This window comes from Myotis brandtii, unplaced genomic scaffold, assembly GCF_000412655.1.
Source record: "Myotis brandtii unplaced genomic scaffold, ASM41265v1 scaffold268, whole genome shotgun sequence".
Lineage (NCBI taxonomy): Eukaryota > Metazoa > Chordata > Mammalia > Chiroptera > Vespertilionidae > Myotis > Myotis brandtii.
Window position 1 is genome coordinate 1911687 of NW_005360187.1, and position 17002 is coordinate 1928688.

The 17002-nt window shown below is 44.8% G+C and overlaps 1 protein-coding gene across 5 annotated transcripts in view; it reads right to left on the bottom strand.

The window, feature by feature from the left end:
- The window catches only part of ARHGEF3 (Rho guanine nucleotide exchange factor (GEF) 3), a 66322-nt gene extending 49326 nt beyond the window's left edge, over positions 1–16996 (bottom strand). For all 5 annotated transcript variants that reach the window (XM_005868378.2, XM_014541347.1, XM_014541345.1 and 2 more), the window contains exon 1: positions 16799–16996. In XM_005868378.2, the coding sequence (XP_005868440.1) occupies positions 16799–16894 (96 nt within the window). In that variant the 5' untranslated portion in view covers positions 16895–16996. The remainder of the gene's footprint in view (positions 1–16798) is intronic.
- Between the last annotated feature and the right edge of the window lie 6 nt (positions 16997–17002).

Here is a 17002-nt window from a genome sequence, read left to right on the forward strand (position 1 = left end):
GAAATGCTGAAAAGCATATGATGGAGGTATCACAAGATGGTCTGGGAAAATCCACAAGATCAAACCATCAACCCCCAGGGCCACACCACTGAACACATTAAGGTTGGAGAAATTACACTTATTCCTGCATAGTGAGTTTGTCTTTGCCTGGGACAGTCAGTCAGCACTAAAGAGCCCAGTCAGCATCTCCAGCATCTGGTCAAGGTCAGTCTATCTGGTGGTCATTTTTAGGGCAGCTTTGGTTAAGGGAGAGGCACTGGGGGGACATCTGACTGAGCTCAGACAATGCTGGCATGAGCCTCTGAAAGCCTGCTCAGTCCCTGCCCAAACACAGCCTCCCGTATAGTGCAAGGAAGAAAATGAGGGTTGAAAGAAATCGTACTTCATGACAGCTTCTGTGGTCATCCTGGCATCATTTCCTCCAGGCCCTCCCTGTTTCCTGCAAGTCCAAAACATGCTAGAAAAACAGTATAGCTCTCTAATGTTTGTATAAACCGAATGACAAAATGAAGGAAAGGTGGGGTGTGGAATGAGCTAGATGGATTTCATCCAGTATACATACCCTAGAGAAACACTTAATTTTACTACAAACTTTCAGAGGGCATGCCATTTTGTTTCTGAGGGAAGACCTCAAGCACATTATTATCTTTATTCTGCTCATTATCATTGAATTTTTTTTTCTCCTACATTGGAAAAGTAACCTATCCTACTTGTCTTCCACAGGGAAATTCATTTTTGCTGAATGATGGTTTGTAGGCTGAAAAAAAGAAAAGAAAAAAGAAAAGAACCTTGGGAATATATTCAGTAAAAGGTAGGACTCTGAGCCCTAGCCAGTTTGGCTCAGTGGATACTGCGTCGGCCTTAGGACTGAAGGGTCCTGGGATGGATTCTGGTCAAGGGCCTGTACCTCACTTGCAGGCTCCTCCCTGACCAAGGCCCTGATCAGGGCTCGTGCAGGAGGCAATTAATCGATGTGTTTCTCTCACATCAATTTTTCTCTCTGACTTTCCCTCTCTCTTCCACTCTCTCTAAAAATCAGTGGAAAAATACCCTCGGGTGAGGATTAAAAAAAAAAAAAAAAAAAAGGGAGGACTCTGAGAGCTGCAGCAGGCAGCAGCAGCCTAGCTTATGGAGTGTAATCTCTTAGCAGTGCCAGTAAAATAAAACAGAACCACTGTTTCAGACACTGTATTTTTGGCTAAGGTTTCACTCCTCAATTACTTTCAAAGTTATTCATTTCAGTCAACATTATAAGGGTAAGTCAACATTTGTCCTGGCAACATGCCCAAAGTTGTTATTTTATTAGTCTGCTACTGGTTAAATTGGCCCAAGATTAAACACATCCAATAAATAGCCCTAAAATATTGGAGTTTAGTAGAAAACCACATTCAAGTTCTCTTGCACAGGATGTTACTATTACTTAACCTTGGGCAGAAGGAGACACGCATACCCACACCCCAATAAGTTCCTTTTAGCAAATGCCAGCCCACTGCCTGAAACTCATCTTGGTCATGCCCAGACGTGGCACTACAGACCTTCAGAGAAAGAGGAAGCGGAATATTTAGCCCTCTCTGCGGTCCCTGGCTCACATCTGCCTCTGAAAGGCAAGCATAGCTCTTCCTCTGTTGAGGCAGCAGGGCCAGCTGATCAGAGCTGTAAGCACTTCAAGAGCTTGACCTTCTGAAAAGTGAGGGCTGCCAGCAGTGTCCGGGGCTTCCAGGAAGGCCAGCCTTGGGCCCAGAAGATGTGTTCTCATGATTAGATTGAGGCTATGCATTTGGGGCAAGAATGCCACAGGAGGGATGTGACCACTATGCCACAACCATCCCCAGGTCTGGAAGACGGGGCCAAAGCTGCACACCCCTGGGGGGAGGATGCCAACAAGGGCCCTGGAGGTGGCAGTGGTGGCCTAATCACAGCCACAGGGCCCAGAGGAAGGCCCTGTGGTTCTAGGGTTTCGCAGTCGGGGTCATTTCCTATTGACTTCTTGGAAACCCTGAGGTGGGATATCAATGCTGTACTTGTTTATCTCTGTAAAAGGGCTTCCCTGGCTTCCCTTTTGGGCTGGAATGGAGGGCCGGGGAGAGGGGGAGAACAATGCCACTGGGCATTCCACCCCTGCTCAGGGTTCGGGAACTATTGTGTACAGACACTTAGCAATACTCCTGAAGAAAACACCTCCGGAAAACACCTCCGTAGCAAGTGACAAAGTTCTTATCACTCTGGCTCAGAGAATGTTGATTCTCTGCACAGGACCTAAGGGTAAAATAGGAGACAACCTTTCTGAGCACAATATCCTATGGTCTCAACACCCCGACTTTGGGCCAAAAAATGTAAGCTCCAAGGTCTCTGTCTCCCCAGTGAAGTGGGGGTGACTCTCCTATTCCCTCAGTGTTGCTGGGAAGCTGACAAGAGATCATGCCTGCCATGTGTCTGGAACAAACCTGCCCCATAAGTGGCCCAGCCTTCCCTCCTGCCCTGTCCATTCTGCTCTGGATTTCCCCTGGCCTCCCAGGGACAACGCTGGAGCCCCAAGTCACCTGCCACCATCTCACCAAAGACATGCTCTGACCACCGAGGCCCTGCAGCTGGGAGACCAGTATTTTGATTTCACATTCCTGCCTTCCCTTTCTTCCTGCACCTTTACTGTCTGTTTAGCCAAGCTCTGGCTAGATAGAGCAAAACTGGGGGTGGTTTGGCAGGATCCAAGGCTATGTCCTGAGGAGAGAAAAACTTTAGCCTTGAAATCCCAAAATCAGAACCTGAGTGGGGGAGGGAAACCCAAGTAGGTGGGGCTTGAGGCGGTCTGCTTCCACCCCTCCCACTGCACCCCACATTGCTGAATTACAGGCTAGAAAAACTGGTCTCCAATCTTGCCTGTTCCCAGTACTATCAGGGATTAGGCAGTGATAGGAACTCACTGATACTGACTGACTCAATGCTATGCATGCAACCCCTGCAGATGTTCAAGGTGGAAGGTCTCCTCCAAATAACATGTTACCTTTGGCTTCCAGAAAGGACAACACAGATCCACTGACATGTTCTCTATCTCTCATCCACCTGTCATTCCTCGAAGCTCAGCATTCTCTTAACTTCCCAGAAGAGGGGGGAAAGAAAGTACAGAGATGACAAAGGATGCCTAGATCTTAATCTCAATGTCCCAAAGGAAGAACAGCCTGTTCCAGCGGAATCTGGTGCAATCAAACACATCTCAGGCAAGCAACGCTGACAGCCAGGTCTGCCATCTGACTGAGGACTCGGCTGGGACAGGGATCCCACATTCAGCTGCTGGGTAAAACCTACAGGGACATCTGACCAAGGACCCGGGTCTGCAGTAGAACATGGACTCGCATCGCATGTTCACCAGACAGCTTTTGTTTCTGAGAACAATGACTTTGAGCAAACAAGCCTTGAAGAGATGAAACACAAAATACACTTGCCGTGCTCCGTGGTAGCACCTGGCCTTCTCTCCTAGAACACCGCATTCCTCAGATCATTGGTCCACGCACATCCTCAGCAGCACGCGCCTGCACTTGGGACCCAGAACACAGCATCTGGGTGTTTTAGAACAGCCTGCTCTCAGCTGAGAACAGAATACACTGAAACCTGATTATTCAAAATGGAAAAAGCGACCAGTCACACAGCACAAGTGACTGACTGAATTGGGAATAAAATAAAAATTTTTAACTTTCCTGTGTGTGGCTTTCAGCTAGTATCTTACCACTCACTGACCTATGAATGGGAAGCAGAAAAAATAACGTGCAAGGCATGCTGTTCAGGAAATTGAACATGCAGAACACAACATTAACTTTATTTGAGAGATAGTAGTTTTCATTCTGTACCACATTTTTAATCACAGGAATTAAAAAACGCCCAATAACAATGGATTTTTCCAAAGGCTCATAAAAAACACTGGCTCTCAGTGCTATACATTTGCAACCTTGAAACACAGTGATTATGTGTTATTTCTAACTCTCAGCAATTAATATGCAGCCGGATGTATCATTATCTACTGTCTATTAAAATTCAGAAGCCTGTGAATTTGAAAAAGAGTGAATCACACGCCAACGACAAAGGAGGCAGAAGCCTCAGAGAGCCAGCTCTAGTCCCCAGTCACTGGCGGCTCATTTCAATTACAAAGACACAAGAGGGAAGATGAATAGACAATGGCAGTTGACTCAAAAGAAAAGAAGTAAATACAAACCTGTCATTTGACTGTTACGTTTTTGTGTGTGAAAAATGTTGGTTAAGCCATTGGAGAGTCAGTGCTAAGAGGTGCCAATAAAAGTTTCCAGAAGAAACAAAGGCAGTTTTGTGGTAAAAGAAAAAAGTTATTTATTCCTGCGGTAAAGTACCCCTGTGGCAGAAAGGGGCAAAGTTCCCAGGAGTTTTCCAGGGCAGGCCAACCATAGGGGAAACTACAGGGGGTCTAACGAGGCAACAATTTCCCTGGACAGGGTTCCCCAAGGGCCCCCAGGGATGGAGGGAAAGGCTCATTTACCTGGCAGGCACTTCCTCCTTCTGCTCTGCAATTTAGGAGTCAGGCTCTGGGCTGCTCCTGAATTTGCAAAGCAGGAGTGGGGTGCAAGGGGGCTGCCTGAGCCTGCAAAGCCTCCTGAACTACTAAATTACATGCTGTCAGGGCCCCTACCTACTCAGACTCTAGCAATTCTCTAGAAACAGAGAAATCATCCCACCTGACCCAGCTGTGATTCTTCTGACTGCCTGACAAGTAGAGAAGGATGTGCCATGTAGACAATGGGGACCCCTGGGTGTGAAGAAGGGGGCACCAAGAGCCACGGAGTTACCCCATACCGGGGGCTGGAACATTAGCAGGAACATGCACACATAAATAGGAAAACACACACACACACACACACACACACACACACACACACACTCACTCATCTATTTGGTATAGCAACCCCCATCACTCCATTTTATAGAAGAGGAGGCAGGTGTTCAGAGAAGTGAAGTGACTTGCCCCAAGTCATACCCAGCAATTAATTGGCAGAGTTGAAATTCAAAGTCAAATCTACCTGAGTTGAAAGCCCTCCCCGCCACCCCCACACTGGCTTCCCAGGATATACAACCTCCTTTTCTAACATAAATAATGTAATAGCAATAACACTGAGGATGACTTCATGCCAAGCTGTGCCAAAGTGCTGTCTGTGCCTGACTTCCTTGACTTCTCTTAAGTTAGTATTATTAATAGTCCCATTTCACAAAGCAGGAGACTGAGGCACAGTGGGGTTAAGAACCTTGCCTAAGGTCATACAGCCAGTAGTGTGAGTGGCAGAGCCAGGAGCGAGTCCCAAGGCTTTTACTCAGCAAGGACTTGGCTTTTAACCACAGTGCTGCTCATTTCCTAAGCTAGGTGGGAACCCTGAAGGAAACCAAGACTGCAGAGGCAGAAGGACGGTGGAGACTGAGGCAGGGGGTAAAAAAGTAGAAGCTGTTCTCCCAACATTCGAGCCCTGTCACTCTCACTCTGGAATCCATAGCCCCTCTTGTCTCCTCCCCCAGCATCTTCGAGTGGCCAATAGTCAATGTTCATGCGCCACCAGCAGTCAATGTTCTCCCTTAAAGGCACACCTGGGAAGTGGTGGTGGTTACCATCCAGCATGGCAGATTCATTGGATGGCTACCTCCCAGTACTGCCCTCCTCCCAGTCTGCCAAACTCCCCAATGAGATTGCCTGCTTCCCTACACCCCTTCTGCTGACTGACAATTACTGCCTGTATGTTAGGATTGTAAATGAGTTGGTCAAACTGAAGTAGAAGTTCCTTACATGCCTTTCTCTTCTTTTTTAAACCCAGGAGGAAAAATGCTAGCTAGAGTCTAGTCTCAGTAAATACTTTCTGACAATCCAAGAGCATCAGGGGTCATTTTTAGTTGTCTAATTCTTCTCCAACTCATATCCATCACGCTATGGAGTTTCCCCACATTTCTATCACAGGATCCACTTGTAATTAAAGCGCCCTGCTAATGAATAGGGCATCCTCACCTTCCCTGGGTCTGTGTCCTCCCCAGGAGCGTGGTTAAGATTTCCTGATGAAGCCTGTCAGCTGGGAGCTGGTCTTGAGGACAGATGACATGCTCCTCATTTCCTGTGACCAGGGTGCCTCTACCCAGAGCCCAAACCCCATCTCCTGTGTGAAAGTCTTTATGGAAACAGTTGAAAACCACACTAGATATTTTTCATCCTACCTGGCAGGAATGAACGTGAAGTGTACCAGTGAGCTTGGAACATCTTTTGTTTTTTTTGTTTTTTTAAATAATGCCCAGTGCCAATGCGAATCCCTGGGAAACTGGGTGGGTGTTTCCTAAAAGGAAAGTGACCTCCCAGCAGACCACTGACAGGGCTGGTCACCCAAGCTTCCACTCGAGGAATATCCATGCAAAACAGAGGCTGCTGCGGCCGCCAGTGAGCTGTGGGCACTGGCTCAGTGGTGTCCTCTGCATGCCCATTTCATCTCCAGGATTCCCTGGGAAGTTCTCATTTTACAGATGAGGAAAGTGAGGCTTGGAGGATGAGTCACTGGTCCAAGGTCCCCTGACTCACAAGCGGCCATTCAAACACAGCTCAGTCTGACCCTCAAACCCAAGTTCCTAACCACTTCACTCGATGGCTGCCCCATATCAAAATGCAATCTTGCTCAATCCTTCCCTCAGGGTGAAGGGCAAAAGAAGACGGGTTAAATGATTTCAGCTGGAACTATGGAAACTAACTTTGAAGCTTTGGAAAAAAAAAGAGAGAGAGAGATTTTGTTTTTAGAACAGAAATCCAGTTTAATTTATTTTTTAATTGGCCAACATTTGGTCAAGAATAATTACCTACAATACATTAAGACCAGTTTTTTTTTAAAGGCCAGTTTTTATCAGTTTAAAAATCTTTAGTATTTAAAATCTGGGTCCCATGCTCAAAGTCCAAATTTCAAGTTTAGCCTATAAGTGGCTGTGCCCAAATTTGAGAACTTACTGTGGCAGAGTTCTGATTCTAGAATGGCCTCAGAACACTCCTAAGCACTGTTTCTAAACGGTTGATACCATCATGACAATTTTTTTTGTAAAATGTGCATATCACCTGAGCTATTGTGTAGTTAATATGTTCTTAAGTAACTCATATCTTACTTAAGCAAACTTGTAAAAACAAACAATATCACTGCCTTACAGGGAAAACCACTATCACTTGCCATAATTAGAAACTAACTTTAAAAAATGAGTCCTATTGTTAAATTCTTGTTAGATACTCCTGCCTGAGAATGCAGAGCCCGAAGCCTGCACTTCCTTAAAAGTGAAAATTAGCAAGGGATAAAAATTGTTAAGGATACACTAGCAGCAGGTATACTAGCTGCAAACTGAGACTTTCTCCTGGACACAATCAGAGGGATTGGTAAAGAACTAAAAAGAGAAAGTGATTCAAAATTATTTTATGTCTTGCCTTGGCCTATGTGGCTCAGTTGGTTGGAGTATCGTCCCGTACACCGAAAGGTCACAGGTTCCATTCCCCGTCAGGGCACATATCTAGGTTGTAGTTTGATCCCCGGCTGAGGTGCGTGTGAGAGGCAACTGATTGATGTTTCTCTCTCACGTGGAGGTTTCTCTCTCTCTAAAATAAATTTTTTTAAAAAACATATCCTTGGGTGAAGATTAAAAATATATATTTTGTGTCTTGCCTCTGTATTACCTTGTCCTGTGTCACCTGAGCTATGCACAAGAGGTATGAAACTCACCTTCTGAGAAATAATGATCTAACCTAGCCTGCTCATTCCAGAAACAAAGGCTCTGAGGTTTCAAGAAGCTGAGCCTACTTGTGCCCTGTCCCCAACTAGTAGGGAAACTCCTGTACGAACCAACTGAGAAATAAATGCTGGTAAAGAAACTCAGATGAGTCATTAAGAGTCCTCCAAAGTGAGTTCCCATCATTCCATGTTGAGCCAGAACAAAGCTCTCTCTCCTTGACTCTTAAAGCCTGGACATAAGACATTCAGAGACTAATAAGAGAAAACCAGGGTTCTTTAATATTTCTCCTTCAAAACTCGCCGATAAGACAGCATCAAACAGCTGAGGCGGAAGGAGGTGACTGTTCGCCTCATGTCTGTGGTTGACACTTAAGCTACCATCAATTTTTCCTCTTTGAACAATCTATTTCCTTCTCAGCAGTTTCAGCCCCCTCCTGCAAGACCACACCCAGAAGCACCCAAGGCAATCACCGACCAGCAAGGAGGATGGCTGACAGAGGTGTGTGAAAATGAGACAAGACTGTCAAAACCTAGCAGGATATTGATGAGCCACCCACACCCCTCCCCCACATGTGTGAAATGAAAAATAAGAATAGTCTTCACCAGTGACCTTTAATTATCCTCTCTATTTGCTTGGGGTTGTTCTTGACATGCCTGTGTCAAGTGGGGATTATGAAATGTTAGCATTTCAATATAAGATAACACACTTGAGCAGGGAGTTTACACTGGCCTTGTGTCAGGGCCAAAAAGCACACAAAAGGATGCCTTATCACTTAGCCTCCTTGGCCATGGGCCCAACTCCATCTCTTTCCAACCACTAGCTGGTTCCTTATCCCCTTCTCTGGCTTCTTCCTCAATGTGTGGTACCTGCTAAACATTTAACTTTATTTTTTCAAGATCCTGACATTGGATCTCAGTTTTATTTTAGCCAGGTTGCCAACTTCTAGTGATGTCTACAGAAACAGTACCCTCAGGGAAATGCTCTATTTCTCCTTAGCATTTAAGGATCACCTCTGATGCAAACTAGACCTGCAGAGCTCAATAAGACAGTATTTTAAGGGATGTCATCTACATAGATAGAAGTTTGGTTCTAGCCAAGCCAGCGTGGCTCAGTGGTTGAGCATCAACCTATGAACCAGGAGGTCACAGTTCGATTCCCGGTCAGGGCACATGCCCAGGTTGTGGGCTCGATCCCCAGTGTGGGGCGTGCAGGAGGCAGATTAATGATTCTTTCATTATTGATGTTTCTATCTCTCTCCCTTTCCCTTCCTCTCCAAAATCAATAAAAATATATTTTAAAAAAGAAAGAAAGAAGTTTGGGTTTATCCATTCTCTGTGGGCTTTTTGTCGACTCTAACAGGGATTTCACATCAAATATGAAAAACCTTGCACTTGGATCTGCTGGAGTACACGCCAAGGGAAAGGCCCACCAGTCCACTGGCCCCAAGGCAAGGTCACCGCATGCTGTGTTCCAGCCAAGTTTATAGGGTTCACTTTGAACACCCCCAAAACAGTGTTGTTTACAACTGACCTCACTCGGGAACATGCCTGGCTTAAGCCAACATTGTGTTATGCCAAGAGGTCAAGGCTAAGCAAGGAGAGACCAACATTTTGGCCCTGCCTCCTAATCGCTCTGAATCTCTGTTTCTTCCGTTGATAACAAAGAGGACAGTCCTTGCCTTGCTCAGCTCCCTCAGCTGGTGCAAGGTTCAAAGAAGATAATGCTATTTGAATACTGGGTGGCATTTCTGCGAATGAGAACTTAGCAAACACGATGAGAAAGGGAGGTGCTCTGTCTGGAACATCCTTTCCCCCACTTCTCTACATCCCATGTTCATGCATATATGTTCAGATTGGTTACATCATGTATATAATTATGCTCAACCTTTTTCCTCTTTATTTTTTCCAGGAACACTAAAGTAGATCTGTTTGCTAGTGTGTAATGGCTCAAATGATGTCCCTGACTCTTGTGCCAGAGGCCATGGTACATGGAACCATTCCTCCATTATAGGTCAGAGAGGTTGTTGGCTTTTCTGACTCGTATAAATAAGTTCGAGAGGGTGATGGCCTGGAATCAGACAACTGGACTTTGAGAGCTTTAGCTCTGCCATTCCTAGCTGTGTGATCCAGGGGAAATCACTGAACCCCTCTGACTCTTAGTAGCCTTATCTTTAAAATGAAGAGAGCCCAGCTAGTGTGGCTCAGTGGTTGAGCATCGACCTATGAACCAGAAGGTCATGGCACATGCCCGGGTTGTGGGCTCGATCTCCAGTGTGGGGTGTGTGGGAGGCAGCCGATCACTGATTCGCTCTCATCATTGATGTTTCTACCTAGTTCTCCCTCTCCCTTCCTCTCTGAAATCAATAAAAAAATTATATATATATATATAAAGATATACTCAGGTGAGGCAAAGAATATAAAAGTGCTTTGAAACTTATAAAATGCACAAACATAAAATGTGAGCATTATTGCAAATGATATCATTATGAACAACTTTGGACAAACAGCTCTCCCTCCCCAGAACTGGGACACTGGGCCCAAAGATTTTTTTGTCTTTTAATGTGCACTGACAAGTTCCCTCATTCCACAAGTCTGTTATTTCCCTGCAACATCCCCAGCATTGGGTTTTATCATGTCTTTCAAATATTTGTGACATCAATTAAGTATGAAATAGCACCTTATTATTTTTGCCTCTTTTATTTCTATAATGTCTATTAGGGTGAATATTTTAAATAACGTTACTTTGATAGATCCTGTGTGCGAATTGCACATTTGTCATTGGTCATCTTGGAGTGTTCTTTTACATCTGTATAAATTATTTATATGTCAAAGATATTAATTTTTAGTCTGTCATCTCTATTTCAAAAATCTATTTCAATGTATTAGTCTACTTCCCTTGTCTAAGGAAGCACATTAAGTATAAAAGAAACCTTGTTGTTGGTACAGCATCAAACAGTGCTTTGGGCTGATTAATACTCAAGATTTCCAGGCACACTGGGGATGCCCAGTAGAAACAAGCAAGCAAGAAAAATAAGTTGGACAGCATGTTCTATTTGGAAGTGTTAGAGGAACCGGGAGTCTAGCCAAGAGAAGATGAGCACCTGAGAGGTTGGGGAGGAGAGTGGGGGGGTAGGGGGGAGGAGAAGAGTTTTCAAATATTTAAGGGGATAACACATGAGAAAGTATTACCCATGAGAAAGTAATATTCAGCTCCAGAAGGCATCACTACAACTAAGAAAGAAGTTTCTCATGATCCACACTGAACAAAGACAGAATGTACGGCCTTAAATGTAACGAGCTCCCTGTCCCTGCAGGTGTTTAGCAGACTGAATGGATCACGGAGGGGATACAAACTGGGCTCCATATTCTCAACAGGCCTTTCCCACTCTGAGGTTCTCTAATGAAATGACCCTGGGTCATTTCCTGGAGGCTAGTTTTGTTTGCTTGTTTCATAAATCCCCCCCCCGGGGGGCGGGGGGGCTTGTTTTGTTACTCCTTTCCTCCTCATCTTAGAGCCCCAAGAGAAAAAAAGTTCAGTGAGTTTACCATAAGGTTTCTGGTTCAGCTTCAATAAACTGACCTTTAGTAATAATTGAGCTGCCTTCTCGCAAAAAGACACAATGGCCCAAACACAGGAGGTCCAGGCACAAGTGTTTCTCGACTTAAAAAGACCCACTCCTATTCCAGCCAGTCAAAGGTCCAGAAGCCTTTCTTGATTAATTTATGACACCGCCTCTTCTAAGCTAATAACTGGTATCAATTCATACAAAACGAAAGGCATTAAAAGCCACCGCCCTTCACTCCAATGGTCCATCAGCCAACACAACAAGAATAAATGGCAATGCAATCGCAGCCATGGCCTCCTTTTGTGTGACCTGTACCTGTTACCAGCGCCGACAAATTATGGAAGGCAACTGCATGCATACATCACAAATGAAGTCGCCTTTCAGATATACACCCGATGCCATTAGTAACAATTACATGTGCACAGGGCTTTGCGAAATTAGGATATGATCAGTAATTTATTTTCATTCAGTTGTTATGAAAACAGTGGCTCTGGTCCAGGATCTTACAGGCACTCGCAGAGTGTCTTGAGAAAATGACACAATTTGCAAATATCCATATGGCAGTCGGGGCCTTCCTGCTATCGGTTTACTTAGAAGGCTGGTGGTTAATGTAGACCAGCAAAGTGACTAATTGCAGAACTGTGTCACCTCCACAGAGCTGAGCCTGCAGAATTCTGCCAAAGACCAGCTCCCTGCTGAGAAACACAAATGGAAGTTATGAAAACCTACTGCCTGCCTGCCCACTCCCCCACCTCCCTCCAAAGAGAGGTTTGCAAATCCCACTTCTGTGGGTCCCCATCTGAAGTACTGACTACTAGGGAGGTCTCCCATCCAGACACTCAGGAAAAAAATGGGCCTCTGACCATGAGAGGGTTTATTCTTCATGTGTTATGCGGTGAGGAGATTAGCGATTTAGTCATTTAGAGGCAACGTGCTGTGATTGGGAAAGTAAGGACTTCAAGGTCAGACTAGGGTGGGAGTATTGGCTCCTCCACCTACTAGCTCAGCCACCCTGGAAAGGCCAATTACCCAGCTCTGATCCTAACTTTCTTCTACAAAAAGGGGCAATTATACCAACCCCAGAGAGTGAGGATGTTTAGAAGACTACAGGAAGATCCCTACTGCACTGCTGTGCTCAAAACAGCATCAGGAAATTAAGATGGTGATCATGTTTCTTAAGATTGTTTTAGGAATCTTTTTAAGATGCAGAGGTGTTGATGATGATATTTATTGAGCACCTACTATGTGTCAAGCACTGTGCTAAGCACTGTACAGCAATCATCTCATTGACCCTCACTATGGTCCTAGGAAGGTAGAACTATTTCATCCCCATTTTCACTAAGGAAACAGGGGCTTAGAGAGGCACAGTAACTTGTCCAAGGCCACACCATTAGCAGGTGGCATTGGGACCCAGGCAGTATTATTCCAGAGTGGATGGCTTGACCTCCAATGTACATGTCTAACGTCACCATATTTTCCTCTAATAAACCTACTCCTAATTCATGTGCATCCTGGAGGCCCAAGACCCCCAAGATATTTTCCATCTGAACAAGACTGGATGACCATAACCAAATCCTATCAGCAAGGGATAGCTTTTACCTGTGTAACTCCATATGGCTCCTCACCCAGCAAGATCTGAGGTCACATGATTCACGGAGTCTATTTATTTAGTCATTTGAAGAAATCCCAGGATTCTTAGTGCAATAACTCCTTGGAACTATTTCCATGCAGTTGGTTGTACGTACTGTCAGTTCAACACTATATGATACAGATTTCAAAAAATGTATAAACCAGTTGACTCTTTTAGCTTTCCAATGGCATGCAGGGAATACAGCCCCAGGTGCATACAATTTCCAAATACACGTGTGGACTGATTGGGGCATACATTATGACAGAGGCATAGCGTTCACTTTACTCTTTAGAGCTAAAGCTTAAAGGTACTTCTCAGCTACAGAAAGTACTCAAGATTCTATATTTAAAATAAATATTTGAAAGCATTTTACATTGTCTGTTAAGTTTTACATCCCCCTCCCCTTTTTTTTCTTCACAGAGATAAACACTCTTAGATGCCACTAGGTACATGGGTATTAAACACTGGGCTAAATCTGGCATTGGATCTTGGTTCAGCTGCAGATCTCCTTTGTGACTTTCTGCAAGTCACCTCCCCTCAGTGTCTTTATTCATAGAGAGGATAATAGGTGCTTTATGTTAACCTTACAGCATGGCGGGGTCTCAAGTGAGACACTAGACATGGTACTTAGAAAAGAACCAGAAATCCTTCATTTCTCAGTAGGTGTCATTCCAAGGGCCACACAGGGCTACTACTGGATGAGTCAAAACCAGAACATATAAGAGACAAAGGGACAAAGGCAATGACTACAAATACCACTAACTAAATCTGGCTTAATCCTGACCAATATCTGAGATAGTGACTCTTAAAACCAAAACTAAGCTGTCCATCACATTGTCAGGTAATTCTTAGAAAGAAAACAACAGAAACACCTCTTTGTATTTTCGTTAAAAATGAAATGGACCCCAAACCCTTAAGACTTTACACCAGGCTCCAGAATCCTTAGCCAACATAGTCACTCATTTGAGTCTTTTTAAAGAGCAAACCTTCCCATGGGGAAACACTGGCTTTTAAGTTACAATTGGTATAATTTGTGAGCCTAATAGCTTTCCTTTTAATGACTTGGTCAGTTGTTCGGAGCATCTAACATGCTAGAAGCGCCTATCCCTCCTGGCATGGGAAGTAAGCACCCAATAAATATAAAAACAAAGATCAATTGAGCAAAGCTGCATCGATGATCAGAAGAAGTAAGCTTAGTGATGCTCACGTGATACCACGTTTCTCAGTGAAAGTCTAGAGCCTCCTAATAAGCTCCTTAGATTTCAGTTAACGATTAGAGCCGGAAGGACCTACCTGGTTATGGGTATTAAAACTGAACATTTGCAACCCGACTCATACGCCCATGTCATAAGAAATACTAGATTAAGAAGCAGAATTATATTAATGTCATAATCCATGTAGAATATTTTTGCCTAAAATATTTTTAAAGAAAATAAATTTTCAAAATATGTCATTTTTTCCTTTCATTGGGGACCATCATTGAAATAAAAAAAAATTACAAAGCACTTATGATAAATCTTGAGTAGAAATTTTGTTAATGATTTTCTTTTAAGAGAATCTTTATTGTTGTACATTTTTACTCAAATGTATGATATCAAATGCACATCAATGACACCTGCCCATTCCCCATGAGCCTTTCCCTAAGTGGCCTTCCCTAGCACATCGGTTGCAACAATAAAAACAAACACTAGAAGGCACTTTCCCATTCAGCACTGTGCCCCTGTCTTCCCATAGCAAATGCAGAAGGAATAGCCATTATACATCTAAAGGGCACAGGTGCTTTGCTGTAACTGCCTTTGAAGGTCAAAAAAGATTTTAGAAAGGCCAGGTTTTTTTTTTATTATTATTATAACCACATTCCTTCTGCAAAGAAAATGATCAATCTTAAAAAATTACTTTCATAGAAACTAACAGTCAATGCCTCGTTTATAAACAAGTATATAATCATGTTTTCAAAAGGCCAACTAGCCTATGCTGGTTTTTAAACACAAATACTGATGACACCTGCTGGTAGAAAATATATTTTCATTAACTGCTTATGGAGAAGTGAGTCCTATAAGGCTTAGCTGTCTTTTGCACTGATACTGAAACCAGAAACCTAGCCCCCAAACTCACTTAGGTTTCTTCTTCCAACCTTGCCTATCGTCATTATCAGGAAGTGATACGCCCGATCAATGAAGCTTGGAAATATACTGGACTGGGCACCTCTGTCTCAAGGTATATACAGCATAAGAGATACTTCTACTTGGATTTACACACTTTAAAAAAAATCCTCAATGCTGAAAAACATTTACCAACTATTTTGAAATAAAATAGTTCCTCCCCCATCCTTACTCCCACACCAGGACATCTTCATAAAATGAAAATAAGTTACATTATATAATCTGGATCCCTTAGGAAAATTAATATTTGACATTTGGTGATACATTTCTTTCATCACATTTGTGACACACCGACATATTTACATTCTAAGTATAAGAATAAGAAAAGACTAAGCAGATGGGTGTTAACCCACATCTTTCACCAAACTCCTAAAAAAAACACAGGAATACGTGATAGCAAGAAGGAACTAGTGAGAGCACAGAGCTGTTTTCACTATTATTTTATGTGACCCAATTCAATTTACTAGTTAAACTCAGTTATGCTTTGCTTCCTTCCAAAAGGAAGCTAGTTTGAGGGGCACTAGCTTCACTGCTCCTACATTCATTAAATTATGAAGTTCCCATTGAAAAACCCTTCTAGCCATTCCAAGCCTGAACAACCTGAATCCTATGCAGGTGCCGTCCTGTCAAAACTTAAATAAGAGTCCAAACACCACTGGGGCCATAACACTTTCCACAGCTGCTGGGAACAGAAACTCTTTGTGAAGATGTACAACTGAGCTGGGGCGGGGGGTGGGGGTGGGGGGAGAAGTTAGTTTGGGCTCAGCTTACAGAAGGCTGATCACAACTAGAGACTGGAATCTTGTCAGCTTAGAGCAGTTCTCGCTAGAGGCAATGAATCTTTGATGCTGTCCTCCTGAATATACATAATCCAGTGAGCCAAGTGCACACAGCCGAGCAGACCCAAGGGTGCCGGGTGGGTGGGACCCCCACGAAGGCCTGATGCACACCGGCCTCCATACTTTCCCTGGTCCGGGTGGTGGTGGAGAGTGCCAATCTCCCATTCACACACACACGAGCAACAGTGATGAGCTGGGCCCTGTGAGTTCCACCATAGCTAGCCAAGAGAAGAAGGTGGCGCAGGCCTGGTCCACAGGGAGGGTTCAGATCCACAGGCAAGTTCCCAGGAAGAGAAATATTTCTAATGTTCCAAGACAGCTTCCCCCTGCCCCCGAGACTTTAACTCATTTTCAGGACCCATTGGGAGGCACTCAAATGATCATTTAGCCCCCAGACCACGAGCTGACTGACCCCATGGCCACAGGTGACATGCAGAAGGGCAGTAGCCTTTGTTGCTAAGCCTGACAGGTGAGATATCCAACCCCGGCAAGAGGAAAGGGACCCTTAGAGCAGCTCTTCCCGGAACTGGGCCTGCTGGTACAGTAGGAAGTCCCTCTGCCAGGTCTCTGCAGAAGACTGACAGTTTGAGAGCCTTGCAGGAAGCAAGGGTGGGGGGAGGGTGGTGGTGGTGGTGATGGGGGCAGGGGCAAAAGGCTGCTGCTCCCCGGTGGAGAGGAGCAGGGACAGGGACAGGGAGAAGAAGGCGGCGCAGGCTTGATCCACAGGGAGCGCACAGAAGGGAGACAGTGAGAGAGGGAGAAGGGAGTATGTGTGAGAGACGGAAAGAATGAGCAGTGGAAACAGAGACCGTGAGTGACACGGAGCCGGACCGGAGAGTCCAGGGGGAGCCCCTACCTCGGCGTCCTTGGCCGGACTGCTGGCCGGGGGCATCTCCAGGCTGCAGTTTGCCCTCTTGACCGAGAGGTAGAAGGGGTAATCCTTGGCCACCATGGCGGCTGCCGGGCCTGCCCTTTGGGGTGTCACCGCTGACCCGAAGCGAGTACAAAACTCCCAGGCGAAAGGGGGCCCCAGCTCCACGGTGCCGGGCGCCGCGGCGAC